This window comes from Leopardus geoffroyi, chromosome B4, assembly GCF_018350155.1.
Source record: "Leopardus geoffroyi isolate Oge1 chromosome B4, O.geoffroyi_Oge1_pat1.0, whole genome shotgun sequence".
NCBI classification, from domain to species: domain Eukaryota; kingdom Metazoa; phylum Chordata; class Mammalia; order Carnivora; family Felidae; genus Leopardus; species Leopardus geoffroyi.
The window spans coordinates 11,469,703-11,488,764 of NC_059341.1; the positions used below are offsets into that span (position 1 = coordinate 11,469,703).

General features: G+C 45.6%; 1 protein-coding gene across 3 annotated transcripts in view; it reads left to right on the plus strand.

The window, feature by feature from the left end:
• Positions 1-19,062, plus strand: part of CAMK1D (calcium/calmodulin dependent protein kinase ID) — a 438,187-nt gene that overhangs the window by 146,432 nt on the left and 272,693 nt on the right. For all 3 annotated transcript variants that reach the window (XM_045463125.1, XM_045463127.1, XM_045463126.1), the window contains exon 2: positions 15,592-15,723. In XM_045463125.1, the coding sequence (XP_045319081.1) occupies positions 15,592-15,723 (132 nt within the window). The remainder of the gene's footprint in view (positions 1-15,591; positions 15,724-19,062) is intronic.

Here is a 19,062-nt window from a genome sequence, read left to right on the forward strand (position 1 = left end):
TCAAACTGAAAATTCTTCCAGTGTCCTTTAACAGAGAGTGTGGGCACCTGGAAGTCGGAGGCAAGGGAACCTTCTGTCTTCAGTCCTTGGGATTGAAATGGGCAAACATTGTCAGAAACTTAGAAAGAAGCCAAAGTTATTAGCCAGAGGGTTGTCTGGCTAAGAAAATTTCAGTGAATTTTCCCATCAGAGCCCAGATTGCTGTTGATTTAGTGTGGGTGGGAATTTGGACATTCTTTTTGGGGGGCAAAATATAGCAAAAAAAAATCTCTGCACCCTTTGCAATCTTGTTACCTTTTCTCAATTATGAAATTAACTATACCTGAAGAGACGGCATTGGCTAAAAATGAAAAAGCATGATTCTGGCAACAGGCCAGGGTTAGAACATCACTTGTTACCTCATTCGTAAAATTTTTAACCTCTTTGAACTGAAGTTTTCTCAGCTATCAAGTAGGCATAATGTTATCATGCAGGGTTATTGATAGAATTGGAAAATTATCGGCATATGCTTTTAGAAATAATCTAATAAGGCTTTAGTCTTGCATCTTGACCAAGTTCTCTTTACCACTTTGTTTATGGAACCATCTGTAAACAGTACTGCTCAGTTATGAAAAGATGTGCAGGGCATTTCATTGGTTAGTGTAGGGAGATTCAGCCACTTATGGACTTATCGCTTACTAAGGTAAAAAGAAAGGGAAGGTAATTTTCAAATTGCAAATGTAGAAAGCATCTGTAGCATAAGCATGAGTATGATTGCCATAAATGGATTTCTTACATGGCCAAGCCATATCCCTTTGTCAGGGAGGACACTTCTCTGTTTCTGTTCAAACTGATGTAAAAGAACACAGTTGCCTATGACATGTTTGATCAGACCGAGAATACCATATTTTAGTCAGCTCTGTTCCTTTCCCTCTTTTGTTCAAAACCTCATGCCTTGTTACTGCCTGCGGCACTGACACTCTTCCCTCTGATCTCTGCAATGTCCATAGTGTGTCTCCAGCTACTGGTCCGGTGACAGCACTCCATCCAGCCTTCACACCTGGGTTTGAGTCCTCGTCTTTGAGATTTGGACGAGTTGTTGAACCTTGATGAGGTCAGTTTCCTCATCTGTAAAATAGAGATGAATACTATTAATATAGACTTGTATTTGTATTGGATTCTTATTGCTGCTGTAACAAATTGCCACAGATTTTGGTGGACTAAGACTTCACAGTTTTGTCTTCCCGTTCCAGTCTGAAGTCCTCCAGTGGGCCTTGGAGGCAAAATAAAGATGTTGGCAGGACTCTGTCCCTTCTAGGGCATCTAAGGAGAACCCATTCTTAGCTTTTTTGAAGCTTCTAGAAGTTGCTGGCATGCCTTAGCTCTCGTCCCCTTCTGCGACAACATCTCTCTGACCACTGTTTCCAGCACACCATCTCGTCTGATTCTGTCCTCCTGCCCGCCTCTTGTAAGGACCCTTGCCATTACACTGAGCCACCAGGGTTATCCAGCACAACAGCCCCATTTTGAGACCCTTAATCTAATCACAGCTGCAAAGTCCCTTTTGCCACATAAGCTAACATTCACAGACCCCAGGGATCAGGGTGTGGATAGCCCTAGGGGGCCATTATTCTAGGTGCTGTGAGCATCAATGGTGTGTTTTGTAGTTTTACACACACATACATAAAGTTTGTTTTTTCGCGATATGCTCTGCACACATACACAAAACATTTCTCTCTTCCCACAATGCCCCCGTGTGTTTAGCATCTGCCCTGTTGAGGGCCTGGCTCTGGGCTATGTTCTGCTTCTGTTCTGTCAACCTGCCTTTCTTGCCTTCCTTTCTTCTCCCCTCATGTTTTTACCTGTTGAAACATACTCGTCCTTCAGGGCCCATGTCAGCTTCCCCATTCCCTACAAGTGAGTTCCCTGATGTTATGTATCAGTGATCTCTATGAAGAAAAGTCCCTTGACCACCCCCCCCCTTTTGCTTGTGAAAAAGCTATTGAATATCTTCATTGGTGAAGGTATCTGGGTTAATTGGGAACCAGGTACATGAGGCCGATTCGTACCAGGTGTTTTTCCCTATTTAGATATCCAGACATCACAAAGGGTTAAAACTTCACTGTCTAATGGGGTTGTTACTGACATTTCATAGTAGGTGTAGCTAGATGGATGTAGTTAGAGGCTTTCATTAGCTGGTTAGTCATTTTGCATAGACGTTTATCGATTGTTCTCACCGTCACTTTCGAAAATTTTCTCTAGTTCATTAAATAACTCTTTACATTTTTTTTTAATGTTTCATTTATTTTTGAGAGAGAGAGAGAGAGACAGAGTACAAGCAGGGGAAGGGCAGAGAGAGAGGGAGACACAGAATCTGAAGCAGGCTCCAGGCTCTGAGCTGTTCAGCACAGAGCCCGATGTGGGGCTCAAATTCACCAACCTCGAGTTCATGACCTGAGCCAAAGTTGGACGCTTAACCAACTGAGCCACCCAGGCACCCCCATTAAGTAACTTTTAATGGAAAAACAGTGCATGTACATAGTAAAATAGATAATAACTAACTCTCCTCATTCTTAGGCCTCTTGCTGGAGGCAACGGTGTAACTTGTTTCTTGTCTCTTTCCAGAGATTGTGTGTATGTGTGTGTGTGTGTGTGTGTCTGTCTTTGTGTGTGTGTTATGCAAATGGGAACACAGTGGGCACTTTGTACCTCCTTTTTTTCACCTAACAGTATATCTTGGGGATAATTCTTTATGAGCACACATAAATTTACTTAATTATTTTAAATGGCTGTGTAGTACTCCAGTGTATTTTTAGATTCTAATTTACTTAACCAGTCCCCTATTATAGATAGATATTTTGAATATTTCCAATGTTTTGGTATTTTAAGCTTTTTTTTTTTTTATAAGATTTTATTTTTAAGTAATCTCTACCAAACGTGGGGCTTGAACTCATGACCCTGAGATCAAATGTCACATGCTCCACTGACTGAACCAGTCAGGTACTCTTCAAGCTTTTGATTTTTTTTTTTAATCAGGTTATTGATAGACTTTTTAATTAAAAAAATTATTTTTAATTTATTTTTGACAGAGAGACAGAGCGTGAGCAGGGATGGGGCAGAGAGAGATGGAAACAGAATCTGAAAGCATGCTCCAGGCTCTGAGGTGTCAGCACAGAGCCCGATGCAGGGCTTGAACTCATGAACCGCGAGATCATGACCTGAGCCGAAGTCAGCCACTTAACCGACTAAGCCACCCAGGGGCCCTGATAGACTTTTTTTTTTTCTTACATAGATATAGCCAAAAGTCCTTGTAATGTAGTAATTACTATACCAATAAGGACTCTTTTTTTAATGCGGGATCTTGAAAAACTAATTAGAAAGGATATTGATATGTGAGTTTGGCTGGCATGGAACTTAAAAGACTGTTCCTTTGGGGCTCTTAGGGTGACTTAGTCGGTTGAGTATCTGATTCGGCTCAAGTCATGAGCTCATGGTTTGTGAGTTCGAGACCCAGGTCGGGCTCTGTGCTGACAGCTCAGAGCCTGGAGCCTGCTTCAGATTCTGTGTCTCCCTCCCTCTCTGCCATTCCCCCCCACTCGTGCTCACGCGCTCTCTTTGTCTCTCTCTCAAAAATGAACATTTAAAAAAATTTAAAAAAAGGCTTTCCCTCAAGTTACCTGTGGATCCATCTCCCCTTAACCGGAATTAAAATAAACATAAAAAAGTACTTAAAATCAGAGCTTTCCAGAGGGCCCCAGGGAGTAGGAATGGCCACGTGATGGTGGGCCAGCTGGGGTTATCATAAGCAGCCACCCCAGCTTCACTTTTAAGGTTTTGCCCACCATTTGATGATGTTGTCCACTGGCCCCTATAAAAGCTATGTGTCTGCTGTTAGGAGGACATGGGATCTTTGTAGCAGTCACAGGAGAAGGAGGACTTGAGTGTCCTCTAGTTTTGGTTTCCTTACCGTAAGGGATGGGAGTGAGGACGAGGACAACCCTGAAGAGCCACTTCGGCATGGACATGCTTTGTCCAACAGGAGACCTCTGCAGACCACGACGAGATGCACCACCTGTGAGCACTGCACAGTTAACAAAGAGAGGTGGACAATACACTGGGAGCGCCAGTTTCCTCCAAGTCATTACCTTGTCGAGGAGCAAGAATTCCTGTCCCCTCAAAGGTCCTTTTCTCTGGACTAAGAATCAAATTGACCTGAGACAAATGAACAAAGGAAAATAAAAATTCTTTGCACCAAGAAAATGCAATGTAATAGGCAAACATACGGGAAATCCACGTACACCTGGGAATTGCAAAGACAGGGAAAATGAGGTGTCTGTGTCTCTCTGAGCTAAGGACAAGGGGGCAGGGGTCTGGACCTCAGAGGAAAAGAATGCACTTCTCTGGTCGACAAGAGATGTTTGCTAATCCGTTGTTTGCCCTGCCATACAGATGGGTCGCTCAGATAAAATTTGTCTCTGTTAGTAATCTTTATTCTGAGAAATGCCTCCAGTTTAGATTTTACCGTGTGGTTAAGGGAGGGACAGAAGTTTCTCTTGAGCCTGCAAGGTGTCAAGTGCCTTTAGCTCAAAATAATCCACATGCCAAAGGGGCACATTTTGGGAGGGGCGGGGGCTGTCCAAAACCCCTTCAACCTTTATCATCCAAGTGAAATATACCCTTGCCCCAAGTGCATATGCGGCCCACACGGACACTTTCTGTGCCTTTCAGTGTTAGTAGTTTTTTGGCTGTGGCTATAGGAGGCTTTGTGATTCCAGAAGAACTGAATCTTTTGTCCTGTCCCCGCCTCCCCAAAGCAGGCTTCCTTTAATGCTCCCTGTTGGTGAGCTAAGAAAAAATGACTGGCGTCGCCAGGCTCCACATCCACCTTTCACAAGCGTCTGGAAAAGGGCAGAGATAAAATGTGAGACCCTGTCAGAGAGGTAAAGGCGAAAAAGTTGTGTTCTTGAAGGAAGCAGGCTGCATGCCTTCATTTGGAATGTATTTGTCTTCTGCATTGGGATCCGTGAAGCAATTAGCATGAAGATTTAGCTCCGCAGAAAGACCTCAAGGAACCAGAGCTGTGACACGCAGTGACTGTGCTGGCATTTGGATGCCTTCCCCTGTGACGAGCATTGTCACAACGCAAACTGCGCCCGTGGTTTTAGATGCAGGGATGTAGTCAGAATGAGAATTGATCTGGACAAAAATCACGCCAGTGGTATGAATATTTAAGAACGTTTCGTCACGGTTCTCAAAGCTATTAGGGGAATTTGCTAGTCATTGTGGGATTTACCAAGTGGAAGAGGAAAATGGGATTTTTTTTTTTTTTTTGAGTGAAAAAGAAGGGCTATTTTTAGCAGGAGCCTCCCTATTTGTATGCATAACTTAACTAAGGTTAAGGATATGCCTCTAATTTGAACTGGTTGGTGAGACACAGGTACCAATTCATAAGGGCCTAGTTTTTTAAGAAGTAGAATTTTGATACTTTTAGTTTAAGCATTCACATAAACATATGGTTTTCTTTTTTTTTTTTAATGTTTATTTATTTTTTTTTTTATTTTTTTTTTTTCAACGTTTTTTTTAATTTATTTTTGGGACAGAGAGAGACAGAGCATGAACGGGGGAGGGGCAGAGAGAGAGGGAGACACAGAATCGGAAACAGGCTCCAGGCTCTGAGCCATCAGCCCAGAGCCCGACGCGGGGCTCGAACTCAGGGACCGCGAGATCATGACCTGGCTGAAGTCGGACGCTTAACCGACTGCGCCACCCAGGCGCCCCATTTAATGTTTATTTTTGAGAGAGACGGAGCGCAAGTGGGGGAGGGGCAGAGAGAGAGGGAGGCACAGAATCCGAAGCAGGCTCCGGGCTCTGTGCTGTCAGCACAGAGCCCCACGCGGGGCTTGAACTCATGCACCGTGAGATCATGACCCAGGCAGAAGATGGACACTCAAGGGACTGAGCCCCCCAGGTGCCCCAAACATATGGCTTTCTATGTGATTGCTAAGTAGAGGTTTTAGAAGACACACTTTATTATTATTATTTTATTTTTTTATCTTAGAGAGAGAGAGAGAGAGAGCGTGAGTGGTGAGGGGGCCACAGGGGGAAAGAGAGAATCCTAAGCAGGCTCCACACTCAGTGTGAAGGCTGAGTTGGGGCTCAATCCCTAGGATCATGACCTGAGCAGATACCAAGAATCAGGTGCTCAACTGACTGAGCCACCCAGGAGCTTAGAAGGCACACTTTAATGAGCAGATGTCCTATCTAAGTGCCATACCAATTTTCATACGCATATGTGTTCTTGAAGCCTGTGTGTGGAAACAAAATGTGTTTTTGCTTTGTTTGCTTGTCAGTGGACTGAATCAGCACTACAAAATGTCATCAGTGGTGTGTGAATTAGTGGAGATTGTAGATCAGAGATCAAACTGGAAAGAGTTTCTGCCACTTCTGAAATTGTCTCATTTCTGCCTGGAGAGTTGCTCACACCATCTGACTCCCACTACTGTTTTTATCTGTTTGGGTTCTCTGGGGTCAGTAAGATTATCGTGAGAGTTAGCAGACAGGTTTTCTTACTTTAAGAGTTGATTCTGGTCTGGAACAATAGGTCTAAAAGACATCTGTCTATTTCTTTGATGCTCTGAAGCCAAGGGTCACCACCTTCATTTTTCACTGTGTGGTTTCTTTTCCATTTTTTCCTCCCTTCAGCCTTTAATATTGTCCTGGCCTAACACTGGGGGAAATAGTATGCTTAGTGGAAAAGAACATTTTAATTTATGGCCCGAGGCCTGGGGGTAACGTCTGTCTGCCCAGTCACAGGGCACAGGAATGGTAATGGGCTAGTGGCAACGGTGTTAATACAGTTAATAACACAGTCAATCTGATTTGTATGTCGAATGACTAAAAAGAACAAGAAGGCAATGATCCAATAATAGCTGACTCTAAGCGAATAGGGCAGATCGTTTCAGTGCCATTCTGATTATTTCTTGGTCTAATTTGGGATGGATATAATTTTACTGAGCGATTGGTTTAGTGAGCTATCATGAACCAGGACGACAGCTCTGGAATTCCTGATTCTTGTGGAAAATCAGAGGCATCTGTCATGTAATATTTAAAAATTCTTCAACATTTTTATTTATTATTTTTGAGAGACAGAGATAGACAGAGCTCGAGTGGGGGAGGGGCAGAGAGAGAGGGAGACACAGAATCCAAAGCAGGCTCCAGGCTCCGAGCTGTCAGCACAGAACCCGATGTGGGGCTCAAACTCACGGACCGTGAAATCGTGACCTGAGTCGAAGTCGGATACTTAACCAACTGAGCCACCCAGGCGCCCCAGGGGCATTTGTCTTTTTAAGGTATCACCAGTTCAGTTGGATGGACGTTGGTAGAACATCTGCAGTGTGCAAGTTGCTGTAGGTTATTGGAGGCTAAATGTCTGTTTTGTGATTAAATTGCTGTTGTATGAGAAAATAATTTGTTTTTAAAATATATGCACTTAAAGCAGTCAGCACATGCACTACCCTTTCGAAATACTCTCTGATATTTGTTCTTAACAACTTCATGGTAAAGATCACTAGAAATTGGGAAAGCAGGTGGTGCCTGGGTGGCTCAGTTGGTTTAGTGTCCAGCTTGGGCTCAGGTCATGATCCTGCAGTTCATGAGTTCAAACCCCGGGTCGGGCTTTGTGCTGATGGCTCAGAGCCTGGAGCCTGCTTGGGATTCTGTGTGTCTCTCTCTCTCTGCCCCTCCCCTGCTTGTGCTCTGTCTGTCTGTCTCTCTCTCTCTCTTTCAAAAATAAATAAACATTTTTTAAAAATTTGGAAAGCAGAATTCATCGAATCTTGTATTTGCTTTTATGGTTAATCACTGGTAGTGAGTAGGTGGGTTAGCCAGCGTAGCTCTGGGCATGGTTGAGCTCTGAGTTCTGGTCCCCCTCATCTGTGCCCTGCCCCTGCCCCCCCCTCAGTGGATGCCTGAAATTGCAGATAACACTGAACACTACATATAGTATGTTTTTTCTTATACATGCATGCTTACAATGAAGTGTAATTAATAACTTAGGCATGGTAAGAGATTGGTCAACAGTAACAATCAAATAGAGCAATTTTAACAATATGCCGTAATAAGAGTTGCATGGGTATAGTTTCTCTCAAAATGTCTTCTTGTGCTGTACTCATCCTTCTCGTGAGGACGTGAGATGATTAAACGCCTATCTGATGAGATGAAGCGAGGTGAACACTGTGACAGAGCATGAGGCTACATATTGGCAGGAGGGGACTCATGTGCTTCCAGTACTTGACTGACTGTGGGTAAATGAAACTGCGGAGCTGAAACCAGGGCTAAGACGGTATATAGTAGCAGATCTGGAGGTAAGGTATGGCTTCCTGAGTGGCTCTAGGAATTTCTTTTTAACAACAGGCAGGTAGTTCACAAAACCATTACATGCTGCATTTTCAGGCCACTCGGGAACGTAAGGAATTCCCAGAGCCCAGGGGAGGGGCGGGGAGGGCTGTATAGCAGACACAGTCTAAGTCCTGGATGGCCCACCCTTACCGCGGTGGAGTTCCTTCTCACAGCTGACTAGGTAAAGCAAAAAGAAACGGCCCTTTTCAAGGCCATCATTTATGAAGTTAAAAGCAAAAGTAGTTGTTTAGAATTCTTTAGTCAATATAGAAAATGTGACATTTCCTCAAATCTTGGAAATTCAGCTAGCAAAACATTGTTTACTTCCGCCTGGGTGCCTGGCTTGCAATCAGAGCGAGCTGCCTCCAGGTGATGAGATTTGATTTTCTTTGAAAATGTAGAAGAAAAAGGGGAAGGTTTCAACTTTTGTAATTTGTACAGCTTATCTTCAGGAGCTGAAAATATTTAGCGTTTCAAGAATAATTTTTTGTTTGACCTTTTCAGTAATTGGTCACAGAGATTTAATTTAGATGGAGACTTGGTATGTTTTTCAAAAATGGAATGTTAGCGTTCTTTAAAAATCAAATAAGTATGTTGTGACATCTTGAAAAATGCAGTTTTTAAAACACTGGGATTTTTATTTCTCCCATGAACATGCATTTTCTAAAGTCCTTTCAAACATCCAAAAAATCTGCCCTCTACTCTTTCCTCCCAAATTTGACTTATTTAACCAGGATGAAGGTTTATGGGGAGAAATATCATCTCACAATGTCACTGATTTTATATTTTTAACAGGACAGAGAGTGATCTTGGGATTCTGCAACTGTAGAATATTACTGAAGCACTCTGGCACACAAGTGCGCACTTTTTTTTAATATTAATTTATTCTCAAGTTACTTAGCCTACAGTAGTCTTGGCTTCAGGAGTAGAACCCAGTGGTTCATCCCTTACATATGACACCCAGGGCTCATCCCAACAAGTGCCCTCCTCAATGCCCCTCACCCACTTAGCCCATCCCCCCACCTGCCTCCCCTCCAGCAACCCTCAGTTTGTTCTCTGGACTTAAGAGTCTCTCATGGTTTGCCTGCCTCTCTGTTTTTATCTTACTTTTCCTTCCCTTCCCTTGTGTTCATCTGTTGTGTTTTTTAAATTCCACATATGAGAGTGAAATCATATGATATCTTGTCTGTCTCTGACTGACTTATGTCACTTAGCATAATACCCTCCAGTTCCATCCACATTGTTGCATATGATGAGATTTCATTCTTTTTCATCACCGAATAATACTCCATTGTGTGTGTGTGCGTGTGTGTGTGTGTGTGTGTGTACCACATCTTCTTAATCCATTCATCAGTTGTTGGGCATTTGCGCTCTTTCCATAATTTGGCTTATTGTTGATAGTGCTGCTTTATATAAACATTGGGGCTTTAAAATGTATCGGGAAAGTCTCAAAGAATTTTTATGCTTTGAGAGAAAGCTTTGAGGTTCTTTCTGCATAGACTTGCATACAAATGTGGAGGAATGCGTTATGAAGGAGGAAAGGGACTGCATTATTTCCCTCAACATGGAGAGGAAGGTCAGTAGAGTGTATCGTTTATCTTGGGTGTCTGTGGCACAGGGGAAATGTAGAAAGCTAGATGGGGACACAGACTGGAGCCTCAGATCGTCCAAACTGATCATCCAGTTTGGTGCTGGTATTGCTAGGGATGGAGACACAGGAAAGCGTGGCTTAGGACACCTGCTGTCACGTGGGAAAGTACATAAAGGCCCCAGTGGAATGTGGAAGTGGGATAATGCAGGTGTAAGCCAAATGTACAAGTCTCAGAATGAGGGCCTTCGGGTGGGGAGGCAACTGAGAAAGCCTACAAAGAGAGGGAAATCTACGAGCTGGGTCCTTTAAAACATACGTGGAATTTCGCCAAGCAGAAAGAAAAAGGAATGATGTCCGAGGAAGTGGAGAAGTGGGCAGGACTTGAAGCAAGGTCAGTGGTCTGAAAGGGCATGGGAGTGTTTGGGAAGCTGCCAGTTGACTGATGTGGTGTGGGAGTAGGGGTGATGTGTGTATAGCGGGGCGTGTTTGTGTTGGCGAAGGTGGCTCTAGAGTAGATGAGCCCGCAAAGCTGGGGTCAAGTTGAGAAGAGCTTTGAGCGCCATCGATAACTTGCAGAGGAGGTGAAACTTTACCTTCTAGACACAAAACCTCAGAGTTTTAGGTAGGGCAGCAACATAATCTTTGCTTTAGAAAAGTAATGCCAGTAGCAGGTTGGAGAAAGCAGCTGGGGGCAGAGGGGCCAGGAGAGGGTCCTGGAAGTAGTCCAGAGTGAAATAACCTGAACTTGAACCCGGGCAGTGGTGCAGGGATAGAAGAACAGACAGGGATCTTGAACGAGAGATGGACGAGTGAAACAGGTTTCTTGGCTGCATTGTTGAAATGCAGACATTCATTCGTATCTCATTGGTAGAAATGAGAGACAGCACCCAGGAAGAAGTTTTGGGATGAAGATACTGTTCTGTAATTTTGGTGACGCTGCTCTCGAGAGGCTGGTTGGGAGATTGAGCTAGAAAGCTCTCGTAGACAGCTGGAAAGATGAGATTTGCACATGAGTGAGATTAAAATTTAGATAAAGGTTAGGGGGCCATGTGGAAACAGGTGGTGGAAACTGGAAATAACAGATTTTCCAGGGGGAAGGGATGGAGTAGGATGAAGGGAGATTGGAGATGCAGCCTGGGGGTGCACTAACCTTTGATAGGAGGAGGGGGAGGAAGAGGAGGAGGAGGGAAGAACTGTGTTGTAGAACCCAGAAGAAGTGAGTTTTAGGAAGGAGGCCACACAGGAAACTGCTAGGATGAACAGCAAGAAGAAGCATTGGACTGAGCTATTGGGAGACCCCCTCCCTCCTCAGGGGGCCCAGACCACCTGATCCCAGGCAGGCGGTGGGGGTTGGGGAGGCAGACTGCAGAGAGCATGGGGTCCTGGGTGCCAGGCAGGAGCAGGCCACCGCACAGACTGCCACTTCAAGACGCAGGTGCGCTCAGTCTGGCTGGAAGTCTCTACTGTTCAGTTAAAAAAAATTTTTTTTGAATGTTTATTTATTTTTGAGAGAGAGAGGGAGACAGAGTATGAGTGGGGGGGAGGGGCAGAGAGAGAAGGAAACACAGAATCCGAGGCAGGCTCCAGGCTCCCAGCCATCAGCACAGAGTTGGATGCTGGGCTTGAACTCGTCGACCGCGAGATCATGACCTGAGCCGAAGTCGGAAGCTCAACCGACTGAGCCACCCAGGCGCCCCAACCACCGTTCAGTTTTAAATGTGTTGTGCTTGTATTTCACAGCTGATGGAGTACAGCCTCCTCTGACCTCTCTGTATTTTTAAAACTCTGTAACTCTCTGTCCCTGCTTGTGTTCCTAGGAATTTATTTCATTGGGTTGCCTGAAGCCCTTATGGACTCAGATCATTTTTCTTGCTGACTTCCTTCCTGCCATGGGCCCCCTCCCAGCCTGCCTCCCTTTTCTCTCCTCGCCCCCCCCCCCCAACCCCCACCCCAGCCCAGACACACACATTACTTTGTTATGTAATTACATTGCAAGTGCCCAGACTCTTCATTCATGTGTTTCTGCTTCTGGTGTTTTTAATTAGCTTTCCTGCAATGGGGTAAGTGTCTTCAAGTGATTTCTATTTATTGCAGGAACAGTAACAATGTATGCTAATCATATATCCCCTAGGAAGACCAGAGAGCTTTGTCTGTGGAAGGAGGTAAATGCTCATTGTTGGGCTAAATGAGGAAGTGAGGTGGGGATTTGCACGCTCAGGGAAGGATGGCAGCTCATGCTGGGGCAGGGTGACCCTCCGTGGCTGTCATCCTTCCTGCCTGAGAGGCAGGCTCCTTCTGCCAGCAGAGTGTATGGAAAAGCACCTCAGAGGGTTACAGGTAACTAACTCCCTGTACACTTTTTGGGATGCTGTAGGAATTGGATTAGTTGACAGGCGCCAAAGTGCTTTGTGTCACATGGTACCCAACACCCGTAGTTACTCATTTCTTTTTCCTTGAGGAGGTAACGAGAGAAAAGATTTATCATGTTTTTTCAGTGCATCCATCCCCAGGTAATGCCATTGAGTAGAACTGGGCAGACTTTTTATTTTTTCTTGTGGTGAAACATAACATGAAATGTATCACATTAGCCATTTTTAAGTGTGAGGTTCAGTGGCATTAAGACAATTCACATTGTTATGTAACCATCACCACCATCCATCTCCAGACACCTTTTGTCTTCCCAAATGGAAACTTTGTCCCCATTGAACACTGACTCCCCGTTCTCTGCTTCCCCAAATCCAGCAACCTCCGTTCCACTTTCTGGGTATGAATTTGACTAGCCTAGGTACTTTGTGTAAGTGGAATCGTATGATACTTGTCCTTTAGATTCCGGACTATTTCGTTTAGTATAGTGTCTTCAGGGTTCATCCATGTTGTAGCAGGTGTCAGAATTCCATTCTTTTTTTGTGGCTGAATAATAGTCCACTGCACAGACAGATCACATTTTGTTTATCCATTCCTCCACTGATGCATATCTGGGTCATTTCCACCCTTCGGCTGTTGTGAATAATGTGGCAATGAACATGGGTGTACAAATATCTGAGTCCCTGCTATTGATTCTTCTGGTAGCATGCCCAGAAATGGGATTGCAGACTGCATTTCAGCCTGAGAGAATAGGACCGTAACCTTGGCTTTGTGATTCTACTTGTTAACTGTTGATGGAGATGTCTGGAGTCTTGGGGGCATCCTTGGCCATCAGGGGCCTGCCTTGTCCCCTTTCACAGGTGACTTGTGGTCAAGCCCCAGCTGCTTAGCCTGTGAAGCCCCTTACATATCTATATCCCACTGTCCTGCCCTCACTCAGGGTCACAGATAGTCCATCCCTCCTGAAGTCAGAGATGAAGGCAGAGAGCCCTCCATCCAGGAGTGCCAGTGCCTCACCTTGACCTCAGTGTCTTGCAGTAGCCCACCAGTACTGGCTCTGATGGAGGACCTAGTTCCCTCCCTCTTTTGTCATGGCCCCAGGGGTCAATTCACACAGAAACCTCACTTCCCACTCTGTTTTCCAGGGAGAGAACTGTCCATGGAATAAGGAGGTGCTTACTCTTCTGAGCGCTTGATAGCTACCCAAGCCGAATCCCTCCTCTGTGTTGGGCATAGTCTGTTACTCTTGGTGCAGATTCTGAAGAGGAGGGAGTGTGGTGGGTGCAGAGTGGGGCAGGGGGCAGCGGGGAAGTCTAACAGGTCTGGCAGTGGTCACTGCTGCTAAAGGGCTTCTCTCCCTTGTGGAAAATGGACCTGGTAAGTTCAACAAACTCAGGAGAGGAACCACTGTGGTGTCATCAGCATCAGGGACCTAATGGCAAATAGGGAAACTGAAAACAAATGCATGGACTCCCCAGTAGAAAGTCACCCATCGTGCCAGACTCCTCGTCTTCCCTCACTGATTCTTCTTATCTCTAACATCGTCCTTGTTCCACCTCCTGGAGGATAGCAGAAGGGACCATATACATGATTGTGCATGGTTCCTTCCACCTGAGAACCCTTGTTGTGCGGTGAATCCGTGTCAGTCTGTCCCCGAGACAGAGGTGAGGAGAAGAGACAGCCGGGTTCGGGGGATCCCCTAAAGTTGCCAGGAATTGGTTTCCGTAGGCGGAATCTGTTGGCAGTGACCAAGCGCCGCTGGGAACGTCTGATTCCATTAATCACTCTGTGATCAATCTGTTGTGGGTTTTTTGTGTTTCTATTTCATAATCGTAGTTCTAGTTGATTCTGGAAGGTTTCTGTCGATGCGAGGCATGTGGTGCTGTGAGGGAAAATCCTACTCGATGTGTGGATTTGGGCAGAAGATCTTGGTTCTGACATTTTTCCTTTGGTTCTTTGGTAGAACCCCCAACCTCTCCCCCTTGGGTTTATATAATTCTATAGATATATATTTATCTCAAGTTTATGTTCCAGAAGGAACACTGTCTGAAGACTCACAATTTACTGTGGTAAGTAGAGTGAATTCTTCTCCCCGGAAGGGACTTTAAAACTATATATTTGTATTTCTTTTGGTCTATGGATGGATGTGTGTCCCTGTCAGATGGGTAAGCAGAGGGAGAGGAAAGTCTGAAATTCTTGCTTAAGCATCTCTTTGATGTTGACTGAAGAACAGACCCTCAGGCTCTGGTATTGGGTTGATATTGGTCCTTCTAGTGGTTTCTTTTGATGTAGGAGCGTTGGTCTCTAATTATAACTGTGTAGAAGCCATGTGTAGTGTCCCTCTGAAGGAAAAAGAGTTGGTCCTTGACAAGTCTAGAGACAGAGAGTGACTCAGTGGACAGTGGTTTCTCCATGGCCCGTGTGCACAAGGGCCCAAGTTACTGAGGCCTCGAGTGGGTAATGGACGAACCTATTCCTGTTTGAGCCCTTAGGGAAGTTCTGCCCCCCAGCCCGAGTATGGTACCTAGGGTGGGTGACACGGTGGCCACTGAGGTGCTGGCTCTGGGGCTCGATGACCACAGAGCCTCCTCGGAGAAATGAGCTCTCCAACCCCGAATGTCCTTTGCTGCTCTGCCTTTGCAGAGTTCAGTTTACATTTTCAGGCAGAAAGGTCTCCCCCACTCAGGGCATCGTGTGTGCTTTTGTTTGTTTGTTTAAAAAAAAAATAAGCCGCTTATTGAAAACTTGTGTGTTTTTGCCAATTAATTAACCCCATGTCAATACCACGCGTTGCAGCAGCTCATGCTTCAATGATATCCTTACCTGTCTCTAAGAATTAATTAATGTTTGCAGCGTGCTCTGAAATTTTCTTGGGATGGAAGGACCTGTGAGGAAGCTAGAAATTTTGTCACTACTTTGTCATATACTTGGGTGTGGGGGCTGGCAAGGGGATGGGCATGCTCTTTCTCCACAGGAGCCATTCCGGGAGCGTCCCTGTTCACTCAAAGGCCACTGCTGCAGTGTTCTGTGGGGTGGCAGGTGGCACCGGGCGGTGGCCAAACCCACGTGGACATCCACATGTCCCATTGCACGAAGGTACTTGTTTGCATCAAGAAGTCCAGTAGGGAGCTATGCTCGCTAAAAAAAGTAACAGTAATGCGGACGATTGTTGTTATTATTCCTTAGACCTTGGTAGTGGGATCGGAGGAGCCACAACTCCTGCGTCTAAGCCGCTTCCTTTTCTCCCTCTTTGTTCACAGCGGGGCGTTTTCTGAAGTGGTCTTAGCCGAAGAGAAGGCGAGTGGCAGGCTCTTTGCGGTGAAGTGCATCCCGAAGAAGGCGCTGAAAGGCAAGGAGAGCAGCATAGAGAACGAGATAGCAGTTCTGAGAAAGTAAGTGACCCGGGTGGGGGCACTGCCTCCTTCTCCAGCCAGCTTTGGATTGTTGGGTCCCAATCCAGGGGAAGGAGCTGCAGCCAGGAGCTAGTTGCTCAGCGGCGGTCAAAGAGGGTGATCCGAGCGCTGGAGGGGGTGGGCTGTGTTCACGATGACTGATGTTCTTACGTTGCATTCAGAGCATTTTGCATATGCAGTAAAATCCTGATTTGCGAGTGTAATTTGTTCCAGAAATATGCTTGCAACCCAAAGCCCTTGTATGCCAAAGCGAATTTCAAGAACCATTGGCTCAGTCGTGATCATGTGACGTTCAGCGTCACATACGACTCATATTGCAAGACATTGCTTGTTTATCAAGTTAAAATTTATTAGAAATGTTTGCTCGTCTTGCGGAACACTCACAGAACAAGCTACTCACAATCCAAGGCATTTCAATTAAATATTATATATATTATATATATATATAATATATAATCTCACAGCTTTTGTGGCAGTCATCGGAGCTACTCTTTCCAAAGAACAGCAGTCAGGTGGACTTGGTTTTGAACACACCCCCTAGCTGGGCGACCGTGGGCTGGTCCCTGAACTCTGAGCCCTTCTCCATGAACTGGAATTAATGATCTCTCCCTCACAGGGGTCCTTGGGAGTAGGTGAGATGGTGCCTAACAAGTGTTTATAAAGTGCTTTCAACAGCACCTGCTATGTTGTGAGTGCTTAGCACAGGGTAGCCACCTGCTGCCCGTATTGTTATCATTTCTTTTCTTTTACAAGAAGGAGATGGAGCTCAGAGTAGAGTCACTTGTCCCACACCTTGTGGCTCCTCTGTGGCAGAGCCTGGAGAGCCAACTCCATTCACCAGGGTTATTCCACGCTCTTTAATGGGTCTTCTGCTTCCTGCCACACACACACGGTGCATGCCCCCCAGCTCATCCCACAGAGTGCACTGCTCAAGTGCTTCACCTCTTCATTGGGTTTTATTTTTGCTCCCATGTGTAATAGAACCAAAATCTTGCCTCTAGCATAGTAGCATACACAAAGCCAAGACACTGTGGCTGGATCCACCCAGATGCCTGTGTCTTTTGCTGCCCAGCCAGCTGCCCACATCACTGTGATCATGCTGCTGCCCCAAGTCTCACAGGTTTGGGGGAACAAACCCTTATATGGTACCTGCTTTTGCATGTTTAGAGCGTATCTGAGCATTACGCTATGAAGTTTTTAAGAGCTTCTATTAATGAAGGATGTTGGAAATATCCTTGAAATTTTTGGGGTTTGGAATCCACACACAGCAAGAATTCATGTACAGATAAGCAAAGGGGAATGGGAACACGCCTTATAGGGCGTCAAAACAATATCTTACATACTCACATTCTTCCAGTGTAACCCACCTCTCCCACTTGTCCCCCTGGGACCAGTAGTGTCTGTTGAATGATGCTGTGTTGCCATCAGTGTGAACCCAGGGCCACCAAAGTGGTCAGGATGGTCTGTCCTGTTCCGCAGCATGTGTGATATGTGTTCCAGAACAAATAGGTCTCGACAGCTTTTCAGTGTAAGGGTTTTTGCTTATTTTTTTGGTTGTTTGGTTGGTTTCTAGGTTCTCTGGATTGTCTATTAGGGACCCAAAGAGTTTCAGATTGTCCTGTGGAGGATTGCATGAAACGAGTCTATGGAAGAGAATTTGGGAAAACAAATTACTCTAAGTACATTAGCATTGAGCAGGAAAGCACTATGTTAATGAAACATTTATTTAAATTGCTTATCTTCCAATATGAAATCGGCACTTGGGGGAGAGGGTATTTGCAGCCACGTCGCGAATATATGACATGTTAGGTAGAATTCTGGGTGGGCCCAGAGCCTCCCAGAGCCTCCACCGGGGGCCCAGGGGCTGCCACTGCTGAATTGAGAATGGCACCTTTATTTTCAGGTAACTCCCTCATAGGCTTAGAAGCCACACAACCAGGGAAGTCAGTTTTTATTCTCAGGGTTATTCTGCATCTACACGGGCAAGGGACCCACAGATACAGACATCATGAGCCAGTCTTGGTTTACACCACGATCATTCTACTTTAATTAATGTCTCAACCCTGAGCCTGAGTCAGTAATCACTTCTAGGGAGAGGGCATGGAGAAGCAGGGAGGGCAGGGACTTGGAGGGATTCGTTTGGATCGTTTCTCACTCCCAGCTGTTGGAGGGCCTTGAAGTGTGATTCTTCTTTGAAGAACAAAGAACAGAGAAATGATTCCTCAGGGGATAAGAAGGTTCCGTATCTCCTGTACTGATGTAGTTTTGGTCTTCTGCAGATGATTTGCAAGTGAAATAAGAGGCAGTTCCATATCAGAAGCAGCCAGACTGAAAGTACGCGAGCGGTCAGGAGAATAGTTCTGGAGCCGTTAGAATGTGATCGTTGAAACATGCACACATTTAACCAATATTTATTAAAGTCCTACGCACCAGGTGGCACTGCTAGGCACCGAGGTTGAAGAGATAAGAGATAGTTTCTGCCTTCCTTGTGTTCCCGAGTAAGTGTGATCATGTTGTAGATACCATGAGAGAAGACTGGCCAGAGGCTTAAGACTAGGGCTGTCTGGTGCTTCCTTCGGGGTGGGGTGTGAGCAGACGTTTCCTGGAGGAGGTGGGTTCACACAATGAGTATATTTTGGGGTGGTGCAGAGAGGCAGGGGGATATTCTGACCAGGAGGAGCCACCCCATCAGACGGGAGGGAGGCAGGCTCGTGTGCTGGGAACGGCACGTAGCTCATCTGACCAGGGCAGAGGGTTCAAGGTGAGGCATGGGGACATGGGGTTGGAGAGGTTGGACTGTAGGGGATCACATTCCCTGCTTTGGACTTGGAACATCATTCCATAGTCGATGGAATAGCCACTGAAGGGTTTTAATGCAAGAACAACGTGATCAGGATTGTTTCATTAAGATTATTGTGGTGGAACATTGGATAGATTGGACGCGGGGGGGCCTCAATGCACCGGGGCAGTGTCGTCAGAGGAGTCTGGGAAGCAACACATTGAAACAGGAGCTGTGAGCCAGGATGGAAGAGACAGAGATGCGGGTGTGCACAGAATGGAGTCTCCAGGACATAGGGATTTGGAAGATGTGGAGACAGGGTTGAGAGGAGATAGGGTTGTAGGATAACTACCACGTTTCTGATTGGATAGCTGGGGTGGATAGCAGCTCCTTAACTGAGATCAGAAATGCAAGCAGGTTGCCTGGGTAGCTTATTGAGTTAAGCATCGGACTTCAGCTCGGATCATGATCTCACGGCTGGTGGGTTTGAGTCCCATGTCAGGCTCTGTGCTGACAGCTGGGAACCTGGAGCCTGCTTC